Source organism: Archocentrus centrarchus, chromosome 23, assembly GCF_007364275.1.
Source record: "Archocentrus centrarchus isolate MPI-CPG fArcCen1 chromosome 23, fArcCen1, whole genome shotgun sequence".
In the NCBI taxonomy this organism is placed as follows: domain Eukaryota; kingdom Metazoa; phylum Chordata; class Actinopteri; order Cichliformes; family Cichlidae; genus Archocentrus; species Archocentrus centrarchus.
In genome coordinates this window covers 13,019,948-13,038,574 of record NC_044368.1, presented here as the reverse complement: position 1 = coordinate 13,038,574, position 18,627 = coordinate 13,019,948, and the positions used below count along the sequence as shown (strand labels likewise).

The following is an 18,627-nucleotide window of genomic DNA, read 5'->3' as shown; positions in this document are numbered from 1 at the left end:
CATCTAACTAGGATGCTTCTTGGGTGCCTCTGGAGTGAGGTGTACTGGGTACCAGGAGGAGGTTCCGCTTCAAGAGATTATGTCACTCAGCTGGCCTGGGAACGCCTTGGTGTTCCCCTGGATAAGCTGGAGGGGGTGACTGAGAGGGAGGTCTGGGTTTCTCTGCTTCGGCTACTGCTCCTGCAACCTGGCCCCAGATAAGCGGGAAAAACATGGACAGACTTTATCTGCTGACTTTGACAACTGTATTGCTTGTTAGTCAAAATAGTGCTTTTAATATTATCACCTCACACTCTTGCACATTTTTCACAGTTTTACATCTGTTTATGCAGGATTTGCCATATTTATTCTATTGTAAAATTAGCCAAAATCAAACTTGCGTCTTTCTTTTTTCCCACCTAATTTCTCCCATCCGAAGGTGCTCTGTTGCAGAAACCGATACATGTGCTCGATAACAAACAAGACCTAAATAGAGGTGTGCACTTGAATCCTGATAGAAACAAGGATATTTAGTTTTCTTTGCACCCTTTCTCTGCACCGACTCAGAACAGATGCTAGTGTGAAGTGACAGAGTGTGCAACGGGAGCGTGTGAATGAACGACAGGAACAACGAATAAAAGAACCCATTAGCTTAGTTATCAAGAGCCTCTTAAAAGCCTCGACTCTCTCCTTGTCCTTCTCTTCCCTTTTCTCTCGCCATCTTTTCCCGGTGCTCCTGTTTTCTTTTTCTTTTTTACCACAGATCACTCCTCTTCTCCTTTATCTGAAATACCAGAGTTCTCGTCTCATCCACTTTTTTTCTCTAATTTCCTTACACTTCACCTCTCTTGTTAGTTTGTTTTATAAAAGTAGAGCGCAGCAGTCTCACTCTGATTCTCCAGGCATGGAAATCTTTTGTGAAAGCACACACTTATGTGTGTCTGTGTGTGTTTTATGTAACAGACAAAGTAAGAATAATTAGATATAGGGTTTGCTTTGGGACAAGGGAAAGTAGCGAGAAAAGCAATATTTCTTTATAATCTGTCATGATACTGAGTGAGAAATGACAGTGAGTGCACATTTGTCATGTTAAAAGCAGATGCTTAGCGTGATCAACAAAAAGAAATATGTAAACAGTGTAAAAGCATGGCTTTCACAATAAACAGTGACTCATAGTTATGTATGTTTTGAAATACTTTACTGTAACCTTTAAACCAAGTCTTCTGTATATGTGTATACAAAGTTAAGAAACAGCCAAAGAGTTTCTTTTTTCTTCATGTAACCTACATTTGTGTTTGAATTTTTGCACTGATTGTTTTATTTAAATTTGCATACAGTTGCATGGGAAAAAAAAAAAAATAAATCACAGGACTGTGAAGTGCAACCCCATGATTCAGTAGCTTGTAAAACAACCTTTCCAATAACTTAAATTGTTTTCTTACTTTATCAGTGTTTCTTATTGTTGTGGAGGAATTTGGCCTATTCATTTCAGCGTTGCTTCAGTTCATTGAGGTTTGCAGCCATTTGTTTATGCACAGCTCTCTTAAGATCCCGGCACAACATATCAGTCAAGTTGAGGTCTGGACTTTGACTGGACCATTGCTGCACATTGATTCGTTTCTTTTCAGCCGTTCTGTTGTAGATTTGCTGCTGTGCTTGGGATCATTGTCCAGCTGCATGACCCAGTTTTGACCCAAGCTTTCACTGTTCGACTGATGGCCTTTGACTCTAGAGTACTTTGGTATACAGAGGAGTTCATGGTTGACTCAGTGACTACAGGGTATCCAGGTCCTGTGGCTGCAAAATAAGCCCAAATCATCACCCCTCCACCACCTTACTGGTAGTCGGTATGAGGTGTTTATGCTGATATGATGCGGTTTTCTCCAAATATGATGCTGTGCATTATGGCCAAACATCTCCACTTTTGTCTCGTCTGTCCAAATGATTTTCCCAGAAGTCTTGTGGCTGTTCAGATGCAACTTTGCAAACCTACTCTGTGCTGCCATGTTCCTTTTAGAGAGAAGAGACTTACTCTTCGCAACCCTTTCAAACAAGTAATTCTTGTTCAGTCTTTTTCTAGTTGTACTGTCATGAACTTTAACATTAAAAATTTTGACTGAGGCCTGTAGAGTCTTGGGTTTTTCCAGTTTCTGAGCATTGTCTAACCTTCTGGGGAGTTTTCTGGGACATTCCCTCCTGGGAAGACTGGAGCATGGTGTTAACATACCTGAATGCTCCAGACCAACAAACTGTAAACAAAACTTCTGCTTTGGTCACTGATTTGCTGATGATCAGTTAGTTAAGTGCATTTGATTATCAGCACCTGGCTGCTACTTACCCTCTTAATTTATATGGAAACAGCACTTAGTTTTTCATGGAACTGATTTTAAGTACTATGAAAATGTTTTTTCCCACATGGTATAAATTATGTAGGCTTTCAGTTAAGTGGCTTTAACTGTTAATAATGTCAGTAATTATAACATGGATATTGGAGCCAGTATCTTTTATAGATTCTGCTTATAGGGCGTTTTTTTTGGTTTTTTTTTTTTTTTTTTGTTTGTTTTTTAAGTTATTTTCAGCCACAGAGTTCACCGCCATTATTATGCAACTTCTTAATCTAAGTTTTGCTTAAAGGAACTGATACATTTGGAGGCATACATTCTGATGGAGTAGACAATTTGGAACTAGTTTTCAGTTGCCATTCCTGTAATTGTAGTAAGTGAAACAGTCCCATGGGCAAGTCAGCTGCTCTGTCAGCAGATTAACAAAGTGATAGACTTTGATACTGAAGATCTTGCTCTACGGTGCATTTGCAGCTTAGAACCACTGGCACTATAGCCTTTAATTATAGCTAAAAACATTAGTAAAATTTTTATAGTAAATGCATGTGTAAGTAATCCCTGTGAGCCAACAGCTCAAGGTTGAGACTGATCTCAACACTTAGCTTCGGGCAGGTTTTACTCCTTTTGGCTCTGCATGATGTCACTGAGCAGATATCTTTTAAATGGTGGAGTCTAGAAGCCCCGCCTACCTGCTGTCCAAACCTCCTCTTTTGTAGTGTGTGGCCAAACAGAAAAACGTTACTCAAGGGAGGGTGGCCTTAACAGGGCTCATTTTAGACAGTTGATGAACTGAGGGGCTTTATCAAGTCACAGAATATGATGTATAAGAATAATGTTGAACTGTGAATCATGCAAAGCTACCCACTGGATTAACAACTCCCAAAATTGCAGCTATTCAATCAAAATCAAAAGCAGACCCTGCACTGGAGGTTTGTCAACTTGAGCCCCTAGAATTACTTTAGCTGAAATTTGTGGCAGTTATTATCTTAGCTAAAATGCAGATTATATATTCTGTCATTATAGATTAAAATGAATGATTCAGGGATCAGAAAATGTATTGGCTAGGTGCTGCAGAATGTCTAAATTCACAAGATTTAATGGGGAAAATGAACTTGATTCCCCCAGTTTCCTGTAAATGAAACGAAAGGGGCTACAAAGGGAAGCGACTTATCATCATTAATGCCTGCCTTTTCTACTCATTTTGTGCATATCTGTGTGTGTGTGTGTGTGTGTGTGTGTGTGTGTGTGTGTGTGTGTGTGTGTGTGTGTGTGTGTGTGTGTGTGAATGTCTGCCCGGGCTGTGGCCCAACACAGAAGCAGACCTCTGTTGCAAATGTAATTCACATGAGGCCAGAGGAGCTCTAATGCTATTACCGCACACATACACAATCTCACACACATGCACAGCTGTGTTGCCGCCCACGGTCTCTGTGTGGATCTTGTTTTTGCACTCCTTCTCTCCCTCAGTTTGTAAAATGAAAGTGGAAAAACATATTGTGTCTTTTTTGGGGTGGGCCTTCTGTGCTGCTGCTATAAACTATGTACTGTGTTCAGAAAGATTCAAAAGATGACTTTATGATAGTCATAATCTTCTTTTTTTTAAATTCTTTATAAATGAAGAAATAAAGTATGTAAAAATATACTTTTGTAAATAACATTGTACATTTGAAAAATCAAGTTTAGAGTTTTCTTTTTTAACTTTTTAAATCACATTTATATCATGCTAACACGTCCACTGTAGTGTGGAAGTTGTTACAAAAGTGAAACAAGGAAAGAAGAAAGTGTAAGAAACACAGGGAGTCAGGATGTGCAGCACATGCCTGTGTTACAGTAACCGGAGGACAGCCAGAAAGAAGAGGTGGGGCCATTTTTCACACGAGGCTCCAGAAGCCTGAACGCCCACGCTGACTTTCTCAGACTTTAAAGAGAGAGAGAGGAAGAGAGTGAGGCAGAAAAAGTGGAGAGATTCTTAATTTCCTCACTGTCTCAGAAGCAGAGAGGAAAGGGATTGAACCGACTTAAGAAATATGAAAAAAAGACCCTTGAGAGTGACACCATGTGAATGTTATCTGAGATTAGCAGCAGGACTTTTATAATGGTACAAAAGTTTTGCTGTGCTTTTGAAGTTTCTTTAGACTCGCGCTGTTATGCTCGAGGCCAGAATGAAGATCATGAATTGAAGAATCGCGCGTGAAAACTCAAAGGAGGATTCAGAATATGCTTAATAAAATGTGGTTCTTCAAGAGGAGGGAAAAAAAAATACTTGTCTTTTTTACATCATAGTAGCAGCGTGTTCTAAATAAGAGATTGCCACATAGAAAAATCAGTTTGTGGCATAACGCTTGAGGAATCAAGCTACTTTGTTGGTCAGCTCTTTGACTAAGCCTGCCTACACAGTTGCAGGTTCATCCTTCTGTTTCCACAAAGGGTGCTTTCAGTGTTATGTGTAGGTCACCTCCATTTTTGCAAACGCCCTAAACCCAACACATAATGACTGTAGTTACAGGTCATGTAAACAGAAGGAAATTCTCATCTTTGCTCTGTCTGAACATCTTCTATTCTGGGCTGCAGTGTTCAAGGACAGCTAGCTAAGCTTTGACCTGCTGTCACACAAGAGACCACATACTTGTGCTCTTCCCATTAACTGAATGTGTTTTCATCAGTGTCAGCCACTGTTAGATTTGGCCACGCTTAACTTTATGCACTGTCACACAGAGAGGAGCAGGAGTTTGTGTATGAGACTGTGGTGCTCTGATATTAATAGTGATGTCGGTGTTGAAGGATTGGTAAAGCAGTGTCTCTGTGTTTGAGTATAACCTGTTTGTCATGCATTTACTCAGTCTTGGTTTATATACAAAGAAACGCTGAAGTGAAACACGTTTCCCACAGATTTAGTTTTGTCTGTGGTGCGGGTGGATCCTCTTAAATTAATCAGGATGCGCAGATCTGACTTTTTCAGTTCCTCTCACACACTCGCGCATTGATTGGAGATGAAACAGTCCGATGAAGTAAAATAATATTGATGGAGTTGGCGACACCACATCATGCTACCGTACGCATAGTGAAAACTTCCCAGCAAGTGTTACACTGAACATAATGAGTGAGAACGAGTAGGAGAAGGCATCACCATCGTTTTCACCTGTGTACTTGAACATAGTTTGCGGTTAAATTTAAAAACTACTTAAAAACATACAAATTAAAGGTGTTAGTGTAGTCATATGGGTCTAAGGACCAGTCAGCAACCACCAGTTGCCAGGGAAAATGTGTATTCCGTGACTGGTTAGGGAGTGGTTGCTAGACGTTGCTGGCTGTCTTTGAAATTGATTGCTAAATTGCTGGAATTTAAGTCACTAGAGTATACGTACTGCACCCAAAACCTCTTTGCGCTTGCTGCTGTTACCTTTAGTTGGCATGGAAGACATGACTTGTGTGCAAACACTTTGCAACTACTTGCCGATTGGTGGTGAAACTGAAAAGTGTAACACATTGGAAACAGAATTACTGCCTTCAGAATAACACTTGCAGCGTTAAGATGCATCTTTTACTTTGAAAGCAAATGTTCTCTGTTTCTGGTTTGTGTCACACTTTTTAAAGTTTCGCTACCACTAGTCAAGTAGTTGGTAAGCAATTATGGACAAGTTGGTGTCTTCCATACAAACTAAAGGCAGCAGTGACAACGTGCTAGCAAACACAGCAATCACGTGGAGGTTTTTGGTGCCGCAGGCTCTTTACAACTTGGAGGGTTGGCTAGCGGGTTATTGACAATGAAGCTTTCAAATGAGGGGATTTTTTTTCGATGAATAAGTGAATTGTGGGTGGTTTTCCATTGTGACTGTCTTGTGTCTGACCTTGTATCACTGGTTGACCCTGATATCTGTCATATTTCCTCTCAAAGAAAAGTGCATCAGTCATTACTATAACCATGTTCAAGTTCTATTTTTAGACCAGTTAATACCCATAACTGATAAGGAAAACACGGTGTCTTATAATCAACATTTTGTTTCCTTGTTCATTTTAGAGGTTACGGCGGTTATCAACAAAGTACCGGACAGAGAAGATCTACCCGACCAACATAGGAGAGAGGGAGGAGAATGTCAAGAAGAACAGATATAAAGATATACTGCCATGTAAGTCATGTTGCACAGATGAAAGATCATTTCCCTTAGTGCATCTTTTCACTTATTAGAAATTGTAAAACCAATAAAAATGATGGTCACTTTAAGTTTTGATGACTTCTATGGCGTACCGGCAACTCTAAATTTAATGGCGCCAGTGGTCATTTATGCTCTTTCTGTCAAAAAAAGAAGAGAAAAGCTGGGGCTGGCATGTAAAAACTTTAGCTTACAGTGGTATAATTTATCTCACATTAAACCAGGCTATTACTAGATTTTTAGTTTGGTTGGATAGCTCTTAAAATTCACATGTGGACAATCAGAAATTAAAATACAAGGGGCTTCTTTATACAAAGGGGCATGTGTGTAAAAAGTTTACACAGAAGTTTAGAAGACTGTTGCAGCAGTCTGCTTCAGTTTTAGATAATTGTACCCAATAATATGCCTTATTCACACTTTACTGTGTTCAACCCCAGCATCTGAAAATTCAGGATTGTGTTGTAGTCTGGAACAACACAAAAATTAGACTTAGACCAAATTAGGCAGCAACACAGGCACCTCTTTCCTTCCTTCAAGTTTTTACCAGTCACAAATTATAGTTGGGCTCATATGCCCTTTGTGAACTCTGATATCACCATATTTGTGTTGTCACAACTCTCTCAATGTTTGTCAGTCAGTAACACTACTGCCTCATTTGTTGATCCGAGCAGAGATATGTTATGAGAGATGTTCTTTAAGCCATGACTGTTCCTATACTTCCCATACTGCAGTAAAGTGCTCATCTGGACTGTTTTTTTTTTTTTTTTTTTTTTTTCCTCCATCCTTCTATCCATTCTCTTCCGCTTATCCTGTTCAGGGTTGTAGGGGGGCTGGAGCATATCCCAGCTGTCATAGGGTGAAATTAAAAATACAGTTTTAAAGTAAAAACAAGAGGTGTGATCAGAGTTTACAGAATCGGCCCATTTAAAATTAAAAAACACAAAAAAACACACCTGTTTTTAAATTTTACTCACCCCATTTCAACTTAATCTCGTGGATTTGACTGCAATTGCTCTGACAGGCTGGTGATTCTCATCACCAGCAATAATCCTTACTATGGAAAGTAGCTCAGTTTGACACCTGGTATTAGTGTGCATGTGGCCTTAGCATAAATGCTACTCCCTGCTACACTACAATGCTGCTATAAACAAGAATTTCAATAGAACCACTTGGTCAACTCAGGACATGCGGATTATGAGTAGGTAAAAGTAATTGTACGTGACTTTTGTTTCACTCCGTCTGGTTGCCATCTTGTTTATCAAAATGCACATAGATCAAGGCCAGATGTTAAGGAGAGACTCTGCTGGTTCATCATTCTGCGTCTGTTGCACGACTGCAGCTAATTCACAGCGATACATGCTGTTGCATGACTGTGCTGTCACTTGAATATTTGATCTGAAATGTTCCCTGACAGTATGATCTATATGAAACCTTGCTCCCTGCATGACTAGCAGCTTAAAAGCATCACGCATGAATCAAACTCAGCTTTAAAGGTCACTGTGTGCCGCAGAAAAATGTTCAATTAAAGGTGATAACAGCCCTGTCAAATGTCAAATCTTTTTTTTAAGTATTGTCACCTGCCCCGGTTCATTTACAGGCAGAATGTTTTGATCAGTGTTTAGAGATACATTTATAATGGCTACAGCTACAGTAGCTCATGCAGTGGTCTCCTACACAGAGTTCTCGCTGTACTTAATAACCTCAGGGGAAGCTTACGTGACCCAACATCTGTCCTACTTTTTATACCTTTATCCTCTTTTTCTCCTCTGTCCATCCAACCATCCATCCATTCATTCATTACGGCTTTTAGTGAATGAACTGCTGAGAAGGCAAAGGAAGAACTGGTTCATCTGTGACAGATGTGTACACACACACATGTACTTTACATAGAAATGGGGGCTAATACTGTGTGTCCATTAACCTCTGTGCATCACCCATTTGTCTTATTTCTACCCACGTTCTCATTTGTCTTATTTTTTTTGTCTGCTTTTTTGCGTTTTTCCTTTTTGTCTTTTTGTTTGTGTCCTTAAATGAAGAAAATGCTTACATTTTTTTTTCTTTCCTCCCCAGTTGATCACAGTAGGGTAAAGCTGACATTAAAAACAACCAATCAGGACACAGATTACATCAATGCTAACTTCATTAAGGTAAAAGTCAAGATATTTTGCTTGTTCTCTGGCATGTTTATTAGTGTAAGAATTCTCATAGTATGCCGAGAAATGTGATTAATGCACGCTGAACGTATCGATCACTCATCGGTGAGCATGTTTTCTCTGCATTCAGGGTATGGATGGCCCAGAGGCCTATATTGCAACTCAGGGTCCACTGCCAAACACTGTCATTGACTTCTGGAGGATGATCTGGGAGTACAATGTATCTGTGAGTATTCCTCTCATTAGGTGACTGGAAATTGCTGCATGGAGATCTGGGGGTTTTTTTTTTTTTTTTTTTGTTGTTTTGTTTTGTTTTTTTCTTCCTCAATTGTGAATGATCGCTGTATTTGCGCTGAAACACTGTAGATAAAGACCATTTATGAACTGCGGGCTTAGAAGGTCTTAAAAAGCATTGATTTGATCTTTAAAACTAGAGGCTGAGTGATTTATCAGCTGGCCAGTATTACTGTCCAGCATTATATTAGGTATCTGCTGTTCTATAGCTAATGGCATTCATAATGGCCAGACAGAAACATATAAATAATATTATATTTAAAATTAAATGTAACAGAGGTCTATGAGGGTTTTGTTGCAGTACTGCAAGTGACCACTGGGAAAATGTAACTGTAAAAGCATGTGATCCAAAAAAGATGTACTACTGGAGGATCTTTATTACGAGGGTAGCTGAATAGGAAGAGTGTTTATTACCTAATGCATTTTGCAAAGTGCTGTAAGACCCAGCCACACTTCTCTCTCTCTCTTGCTCTGGTTTTTAAAGTAAGGCTTAAATACTTGCTAAATCTCATGGAAGACATTGCATTTACTCTTTCCAAGAGTGTGGATTTGGAAGAATAAAAGGCCTGCTGCTATAAAAATCACATAATGCAATAGGGGGGGGGGGGGGATGGTGACATTAGTCACGGGTAAATAAATTAACTGTAAGAAGTAAAACTGTAATAATGAAGATAATCAAAACAAATATTAAATTGTAGCATCAGGAATTAAGTGGCAGATGGAGAGTGCTTATGCTCTAACCAGATGGACAAAGATGAGAAGAGGGAGGAGGGCTGTGATTAGGTTTAACTAGTGCTCTGAAGAGGATGAGTCTGCAGCTTTGATAATTACTCCTGCAGGATCAAAGGAAATGACCTGAAATGCAGCTGCATGGAAATGTACGAGCAAATGTGATGCATGCTCATGCTCAGTTTTCCTAACTCTACTGAATCTCTGGCGCTCATTTTGGAAGCCATTGCATAAATAGAACATGTAGGAATTAATAAAAATCTGCATTTTTAGTTTTGAGCATGTAAATATTGATATTGTAATCCTTCCTCTCTGTGTCTTTGCAGGTTATTGTGATGGCTTGTCGAGAGTTTGAGATGGGAAGAGTAAGTGTACACGTTTTATCATCTTCATCAGGATTACGTGTTGTTGCGTGTGTTCTCTGTCCAGTCTGGTAGAATATCTCTTGCTTAGTGAGATCTAGAAGTTATTTAAAAAAAAAAAAAAAAGCTAACTTGTGTTTTGTATTGCATCTATCTATAGTAGGCATATATTTAATCATGCATAACTGTTACTGTCTGCGTTCCACATGTCACATTAATTGTTTGTTTTGAATCTGAAAGTGTGTGTTCACAGGAAGCTGTGGTCTCTCTCTGGTATTTTGTTCTCAGCCAAAGCTAACTACTTTTCTTCTCTGGTTAGAAAAAGTGCGAGCGGTATTTCCCGATGCAGGGGGAGCAACCCATGAGCTTTGGGCCTTTCAAAATCTCCTTCGTAAGTAGACATATCTGTGATATTACAGCTGTGTGTGTGTGTGAGATGAGTGTCTTTATATTAAAAAAAAAAAAAAAAAAAGGCGTGTAGGAGGTCTGGTTTTTGGGACTCCCTCATTTCTCACATGTTGTCTTTGTTTTCTAGGAGTCAGAGCAGGCCAGAACAGACTACTACATCAGGACTTTGACGGCACAGTATGAGAATGTAAGCGCTCTGTCTTGCAGTCTGTTCTTTATTAATGCTTTAAAACTTGATGTAGTTTACCGAGTAACTAGTCTAAAGTGTTATTTTTCATCTAGTGATACAGTGTATCACAAGGTAGAAGATTGCATAGAACAAAATTAACTTGGTTTTCAAAAAAAAAAAGAAGCCATAGCAAATTTAAATTTGAAAGTTCCACTTTCATGTGTCCAAACAGCAACCCTTAAAGTTTAATTTGGGGGAGAGGATGAAGTAGCCAGGAGCCAGATGTTGCATTAGGACTATCGGTGCATTAAAAAGCTCCTGTTTATGCTGAATGTCCACAATCATCTTGAGATGTCTGCATTGACTGTCAGGCCCTGTGGGACGGTTTCACACTGCACAATCCCATTCCCCAAAAAAATGTCTGCTACTGGTTGTGCTCCAAACCTGGTGCTCCACCTTCAGGCTTGAACACTGTATGCTGCAGATGCAGATGGAGAGAGCTGTTTGGGTTAGTTTGAGAAGAAGGTTGATGTTTTCTCTACGGGCAAGTTGGAGATCCATGGTAAAATCTCACATGGACGCAGTTAGAAGACTTCCAGGCAGTGATCCAAACATTAAGTCCTCCACTTCACATGGATGCAATCCTGAAGGGGATGGGATTAAATTTAAACTTTATAGACACCCACATGGAACTTTCTGATTGTACCTTATCTCATACAATGCATACGTATGTTTTCTATTTTAGCTTTTGAAAGATTCAGTTTGGCAGATTTGTTTATATCATATTACACTACCAAAATAACACTATTATTAATTTAGTTTCATGCAGTCACCACTGAGCCAGCCTTCATCTGACTCTCCACTCAGTTATCCATGTGCGTTTTCCTGCAGGAAACCCGGCGGATAACACAGTTCCATTATATGAACTGGCCAGATCATGATGTCCCTTCATCATTTGACTCCATACTGGATATGATCGGACTGATGAGAGAATACCAAGAGAATAATGATGTCCCGATTTGCGTGCACTGCAGGTAGGTATACGTGCACCCACACTGAGACACCAGCTGGATTTGAGTTTTAGTGGTTTTTGTTGTGAGGAAGAAAAAAAAAATTAAATTCAGCTATTATATACTGATTGACTTTGTTAAAATATCTGAAAACTGATTAATGCAATATAATTAGACACAGTAGTTTGTACCCATATAACTGAAGCTGCAGTCCTTTGTCAGAAAGATATAGGCTGAAAATGTAAATATTATCAGAGTACAATAAAAAGCGTAAATGGTGAAATTATCAACATGAATGTCAACAAAAACAGAATAATACAAGGCCACAGTTTCTAGTTTTCTGCTGCACACATGCATGGGTATACACACAGACAGAGCACACTCTTCTCCATGTGTGTGTAATCAGCTATAATGAGCAGCCTGAGGACATTTCCTGGTTCCTCTGTTACACAGCAGGACTTAAAGCTGCGTCTCTGCATCTGTTAAGATGTTTTGTGTGGGTTGATGTGCGCTGTTTGTGTGGAGAAACTGTGCTCTTTATAGTAGCAGAACACTCGCTGACAGCAGGAGATCACTTTTTATGATTTTTGTGCGTCAGCTTCTGTGAGGCTTCTGTCTCCTTCCTGTCTGGATGAGGTGTTATTACATACATGCAAACAATATATAAACAGGCCAGATGCTGCTTAGTGATAGAAATCTAGTTGTCTAGTGGATTGCTTTGATAAAACAAAAGCTCAGGTGTGTGTGTGTCTGTGTGTTTCCACTAATCTGATCTTTGTAACTGACTGTACAGTGCAGGCTGTGGGAGGACAGGCGCTATCTGTGCCATTGACTACACATGGAACCTCCTCAAAGCTGGGGTAAGTCAAAACTCACCTATATACCTGTGCAGATGTACACTCCTTCCTCACTTCAACCTAACCTTTTTTATTTTTTTATCAGAAAATCCCAGAAGATTTTAATGTATTCCGGTTGATCCAGGAGATGAGGACGCAGCGACACTCAGCTGTTCAAACCAAGGTTCGTTGTCATAGCTTTCATTTACAGATACATGCAGAATGTTCATCATTTATTCACTAGTTAAATATAATGCAGCACAGAAATGCTCAGGAGCATTACTCATCACCACAGACACACACAAAAACATTGATCTGAGGTCAGTGTGTATTTAAAGTGGTTTAACACATAAACTCTAGATATTGTCACCCTAGAGAAGGTTTTCTATTAGACCTGGTCGCTACTGGAAATCTGGATTAGACAAGAGGTGACGCATAGATTGAGTGCGCTGCAGGCTGGATGTACCGTATTTTTCGGACTATAAGCCGCTACTTTTTTCCCACGTTTTGAACCATGCGGCTTATAGCCCGGTGCGGCGTTTCTGTGGATTTTTCTTTAACCACCAGGGGGCTCTTTAGCAGGATATGAATCATGGGACGTCAAAGTTGGAAATCAAAGAAGAAAGCGCCAACAAGTGCTAGCAGCAGGCACAAAAGAGATTTTTTTCAAACTCCCTCATCATGGAAACCACAAAAAGAACTTCCTATGATGCCGCTTTTAAGTTGAGGGCTATCGACCTGGCACTACAGGAGGGAAATAGAGCCGCTGCACGTAAGCTCGGCGTGAACGAATCAATGGTGAATTGACTTGTTATAACTCAAATTTGGGGTTGTCTGTCCCCCTCTGCTGAGTGCCGAGTAATTGTGGAAAACCGAGAGCGGCGGAGATACCAGCGGCTTATAGCCCGGTGCGGCTTATATATGTACGTTTCCAGTTTTTTCCAAAAAATTTGTAGGTGCGGCTTATAGTATGGTGCGCTCTATAGTCCGGAAAATACGGTAATTTAAAATCAGCACATACACTTGCTCGCTACAAATTCTTTGGACAGTTTTCAGTTTTTGTTTTTTTGTCACATGGGCTCAGTCGGGCATCACACAGTTTGTTCTTAGTCGAAATGAGCCCAGACCCCCTCGTTTATGCGTGAGAATGGTTAAGTAGATTTTCACATTCTTTGCTATAAGTTTAAGTTGTTTGTGAAAATAAAGCTAAAATAGAAAAGCCTTCTACAAACAGGTGTTTTTTTTTTTTTTGTTTTATTGTTTTTTTATGAGCTCTTATTATTGAGTAAATTTAAGTGGTAAACTGTATTTCTGCAGGATTTGGGGGGAAAAAATGACTCATTAGCCTTCTGCTCTTTTAACAGTATGAAGTGAACTGTTTTAAAGATATTGGCTTGTCAGCACACTATCTTACATATATCAGTGCAGAATTGACACAATGTCACTGACATCTTTAAACATCATCTTAAACTGATCAGTTTATCATCAGTCATCAGTTTAACCTCTAATAAGGTTTTGCAGCATTTTCTCCTTTTTATTTCCTGCACAGGTTGCGTCCTGCATTCTTATTTGCTACACATCCAGCATAGCTATGTGTAACTGGTTGAGGTTGTTTTGCCACAATTTTTGACGTAGTTGTGTTTACACGTTTTACTGGGAACTTCCTGTAGTGAACGTGATTATCAGCTGGAGATAATTTACACTTACAGTAAATAAAAGTACTTACAGTATTTTTAGTCACAGCTGTTTCTGTTTTTTCTCTCCTGGGAGTGAAAATGAGCTCCATTAACGGAATTAGAGAATTGATTTGCCAAACACTGACACAGGTTTGAGTTCAAAGTCTCAGCCCGGCATCCTGTAGGAAGCCTGTAACTGTAATGAAATCGGTTTTCATACAGTGGAAAATGTAATTGATTTGATATTGACTTGCTGAAATCCTTATTCCCCCTCTACTCCCGTCTTTCAACTCACTCCTCGTCCAATTAACCCTTCTCTTTGGCTTTGTGCAGCACTTTCCCTCTCCCTCCTGCCTCATCGTGTCTCTTTTCTTTCTCTCTATAGGAGCAGTATGAGCTAGTTCACAGAGCCATCGCTCAACTGTTTGAGAAACAGCTACGGCAACTGGAGAGTCCCACCAGCACACAGATCCATGATGGCATGGTATGACTGTCTCTCTCTCTCTCTCACACACATACACACACATACATAGAGTGCATGCTGTGTGGTGTTAAAGTAAGACAGGATGTCGCTGAGTAACACACTAGGAGTAGGGGAAAAAAACAGATAATTAGTCACAGGGGAGAAGATGGTGTGGAGAGGTCTAAAGAAAACTTTTGTTTACAGACAGAAAAAGAGTCACTGTGATTGTGCTTAAAAAGATCAATATCTCTCCTCTGCAGACTCCAGACAATTATAGCTATTTAAAAGAACTAGAAAAGCTTTGCTCTTTCACTTACCACTGACCTCTCCCTTTTTTTTTTTTTAATTTATTTATTTACTTTACATTATCCTCTATTGCCCCTCATGTACATGAAGTGTCCTGAATTGTCCCTGTTCCTCCTTTCAGCAATCCTGTAGATTTATTGCACAACAAACAACATAGGTCTAATAAACCAGTCTTATAACATCAAGCTCGATGTATGCAGACTGAGAATTTCTCTTCTTTTATGCTTTGTCATCATCATAACAATGTTTAAACAAGGCTGCTACAACTCAAGCAGATTTTCTTCTGTTTTTGAACCCTAAAAATAAAATTTTGCACATTCAAAATTCTTTGGCTTGCATTGCTCTCTGATTTCACTCTGCGTCCTTACGACTTGGTTAATTAATAGATGTGAACGCTTTGTGAGATGTCAGTCCCTCCCAGGCTTGTTGGATCCAAGCCTGTTAGAAGAGACATTTTGAACCTCTCGTAGCGTGATAGCGAAACACTGTTTTGGAGCCACAACCAAAGATACCACCACACAATGGCCATCTTTCATCTAGTACAGTGCGCAGCATATAGCCGGCCTTGAACAACACATTTAAAGACACAAGGAGGCATGAACACTTATTTACAAAAACTGAAAGGCACCTAATCTTAAGTGTGAATATTTGAAACCCAGTCTGGTTTTGGAACGCTGATTATGATTTAACCATCGGTCCTTCCTATCATCCCATCCTTCCTGTCATCCCATAGAGCAGTCTTGAAGAGACTACAAGCTGCTCTTCATTTGAGCTAAATCACAGAAAGACTGCACAACCTCCCTATAAGAGGCTGGAAATATTAATTTTCAGCCTCTTTCCTTTTGGAAACCTGGTAAAGATAGCAGCCATACAACCTCAGGAATGCAACAAATACGACTTAAAGTGCAGCATAATACAACATGAAACATGGGGGGGGGGGGTGCTGGCAGCGATCCAGAAGCTCACTTCCGGCTTAGGAAGCTTTGATGACATCACCCCTCTCCCATAATGCGCTCTGAGTCTGAGAATAGACACACATCCGTTGGGAAAGGGAGACCCTTGGAAGACAGTCACACCAACACACAACTGTTTTTGACATTAGAAAAGACTGAGCTGACACACTCTGTAACCTGGAATTCCACATTTCTTTGAGGGGCTCTAAAATGAGGATAAGCTGTACCACACTTTCACTTGTTTTAAAGTTGGTGCTATTAATCATTTAAAAGAAGGTGTGGCTTGCACTAAGGGCAACATAAACCGCAGCACATGTTTGCTGCTGATTATAACCTGTTATCTCGCAGAGTTGCAAGTCCAAGAAGAACACCGCACTCACACACAGCAAATCATCACTGTGCTGTACTGACTCAGTCCATACACACATTGACTCATGTCCAGTCAGCCATTGTTGATGACTAAAACACCCACATAGGTGCTTTCAGTGGCAGTTGGAACAATAAGCCTCCACATACATGCATCCCACACGTTTCTCTGCACGCTTGCACCCGCCATTGTTTGCAGGAAGCGGCCCCACCAGATTCTCTCACGACATACGACATAGGTTCTCACGACATACGTGGACATGCGTACGGAGAAGAAGCTGCATTCCCATCCTCTTTTCTTAGATTGTCTGCCCTTATTGTGCTCAAGTTAGTTTCTTGGCAGGCTAGAGCCTTCAAATGGCAGAATTTGCCCCCGTGTCATGAGTTTGACAGCTGAAGTTGCCCTGTCATTTTCTTGTTACCATAGTGGAAAGAGTCAAACTAACAAGTCACAGGGGAGGAGAAAGGAAGAGAGAGAAAAGTAGTTGTGGGGTGAGCATCTTTCAGAAGCAGTTTGTATCATTTGGTGAAGCAACTTTTGTAGCAATTTGCTGCCTCTACTCCAGAAGCATTTAAGCCAGGAGAAAGAGGGTTAGTTTAGAGGGCTTGGAAAAAGAGATGCTTTGGATTTCATGTAAACAATCTCTTACATAAAAAGAAAAATGGGAGTATATTGTAGTTGTGTATCCTAAAACTCAGTGGTGCAGCTCCATATTTCTATCCTTGATATCCGCTGAAGTTGCTTTTTAGCTCCCGTCTCTTTAAGACCACCCTGCCTTTAAGCCAGCCTTCTTCTGATTGGCTGCCCCGAGGGAAACAGAACAGCGGGTGGGTGGGGCTTCTTTGCTCACTGCCTGAGATGACCATATTAGAGAGAGTTTCCTCTGTATGATATCGCTCAGAGCCAAGAGCAGAAAAAAAGCACGAGTATTTGGCTCACAGGGATTACTTGTACATACTCTGACCTGATTAACTTCGGCCACGTTGTGCAAATGAACATATCTATACGTGACTTGAAGATTCACTTTTCACAAATGTTATGTCCAACTATTGTCATTTTTGTGTGTCTGTCCAGGATGAAAGCAGTCCTGACAAAGCAAGCCACCACTCATCCGATGATACATGGGACACGCCACCTCCAAAACCTCCCCGCATTCGAAGGTAGGACGTTTATTTGACATTTATATATTTTTAACCAACTTAGCTGCTAATACTGTTGTTCATTAGGTTTGTGCGTGATTAGACATTTTAGTTTTCAACTGCTTTACTTCATTTGGTTGACTTCAGCAAAGTGCCACTTGCAGATCATCCTTCATACAGATGAAGCTCACACAGGCACGCACAGCAGGAGAGAGTGTTTGAGAACATTGTGAACACAAAACACACACCATGAAAACATCAAACTGACCAAAAACAAAAAAAAACTGCATTTTGTGGCAGCGTAGCTCCCCGTCAGCCCACAGTTACAAACAGCCTCCACTTTACCAAAGTTAACTTCTGTTTGGCTGTTAACTCCTGCCTGAGGAGGAGCTGTATTTATAGATCATTTTGCAACACTTTGCAATACTCTGCAACACAACGTAGTGTTGAACACACCATAACCCAAGGCTAGTTAAAGCAGAACTGTTGCATTTTTCATCTCCCTCTGTTTGAGAACAAACAGTCCTTTATGCAAATGCAGACATATTATTTCAAACACACCCTTTATAGATTTCCTTTCTCTTATTCTTGGTCATTCAGTCTTCTACATTTTTCTTCCCTCTTATTTACCCATTTATTATTATTATTATTATTATTATAAGTATTTTTTTAAATCTTACTTCTCTCTGCTGTCTTCTCTTCCTTCTGATATTCAGTTTCGGGCCCGCAGAGGTGTACTCTACTTTCTTACAGCCCTCTTTCTTTCTACTTATTTTTCCACAGCTGGAAATATCTTCGCCTCACTAATGCGGCAAAACACTTCACAACTTTTTAACAGGGTTGATGGATGCCTCACTGTTCCCTCAGTGCTGACGCTTTAATGTCAGAGGGGACATCTTGTTGCCAGGAGACGTTGTCTCAGTTAATTACCTGTTGCTGGAAGCGTTTTCATAAAATTGCCATTTTGACAGTATTTTGTGTGCTAATGTAAGAAACAGTGGCTCAGTGATTATCAGTGTGATAAAAATTTATAATGGCAAGAAAACTTAATGTGATCTGCTTTTTTTTTTTTTTTTTTTTTGTCCTTAAATAATTATTAAAAATTAATAATTCTTTTTTTTGTGGGTAATGCATAACTTAAACATTCAAAGATTGGACAAAGAGTACGTATGAAGAGTATGTACCCGTGGGCTAATGATATCATCAATTTATCAGGCACTTTATTACACTCAGGAACTGGTGAAGCTACCTTGACTTTTTAAAAACACAGATTTCTTTTTTTATTACAAA

The 18,627-nt window shown here is 39.9% G+C and overlaps 1 protein-coding gene across 3 annotated transcripts in view; it reads left to right on the top strand.

The window, feature by feature from the left end:
• Positions 1 to 18,627, top strand: part of LOC115773442 (tyrosine-protein phosphatase non-receptor type 12) — a 49,600-nt gene that overhangs the window by 14,507 nt on the left and 16,466 nt on the right. For all 3 annotated transcript variants that reach the window (XM_030720180.1, XM_030720179.1, XM_030720182.1), the window contains exons 2-12: positions 6,340 to 6,448; positions 8,543 to 8,619; positions 8,756 to 8,851; positions 9,975 to 10,013; positions 10,330 to 10,401; positions 10,546 to 10,605; positions 11,479 to 11,621; positions 12,391 to 12,457; positions 12,540 to 12,617; positions 14,495 to 14,593; positions 17,273 to 17,358. In XM_030720180.1, coding sequence (XP_030576040.1) covers positions 6,340 to 6,448; positions 8,543 to 8,619; positions 8,756 to 8,851; positions 9,975 to 10,013; positions 10,330 to 10,401; positions 10,546 to 10,605; positions 11,479 to 11,621; positions 12,391 to 12,457; positions 12,540 to 12,617; positions 14,495 to 14,593; positions 17,273 to 17,358 — 926 coding nt within the window. The remainder of the gene's footprint in view (positions 1 to 6,339; positions 6,449 to 8,542; positions 8,620 to 8,755; positions 8,852 to 9,974; positions 10,014 to 10,329; positions 10,402 to 10,545; positions 10,606 to 11,478; positions 11,622 to 12,390; positions 12,458 to 12,539; positions 12,618 to 14,494; positions 14,594 to 17,272; positions 17,359 to 18,627) is intronic.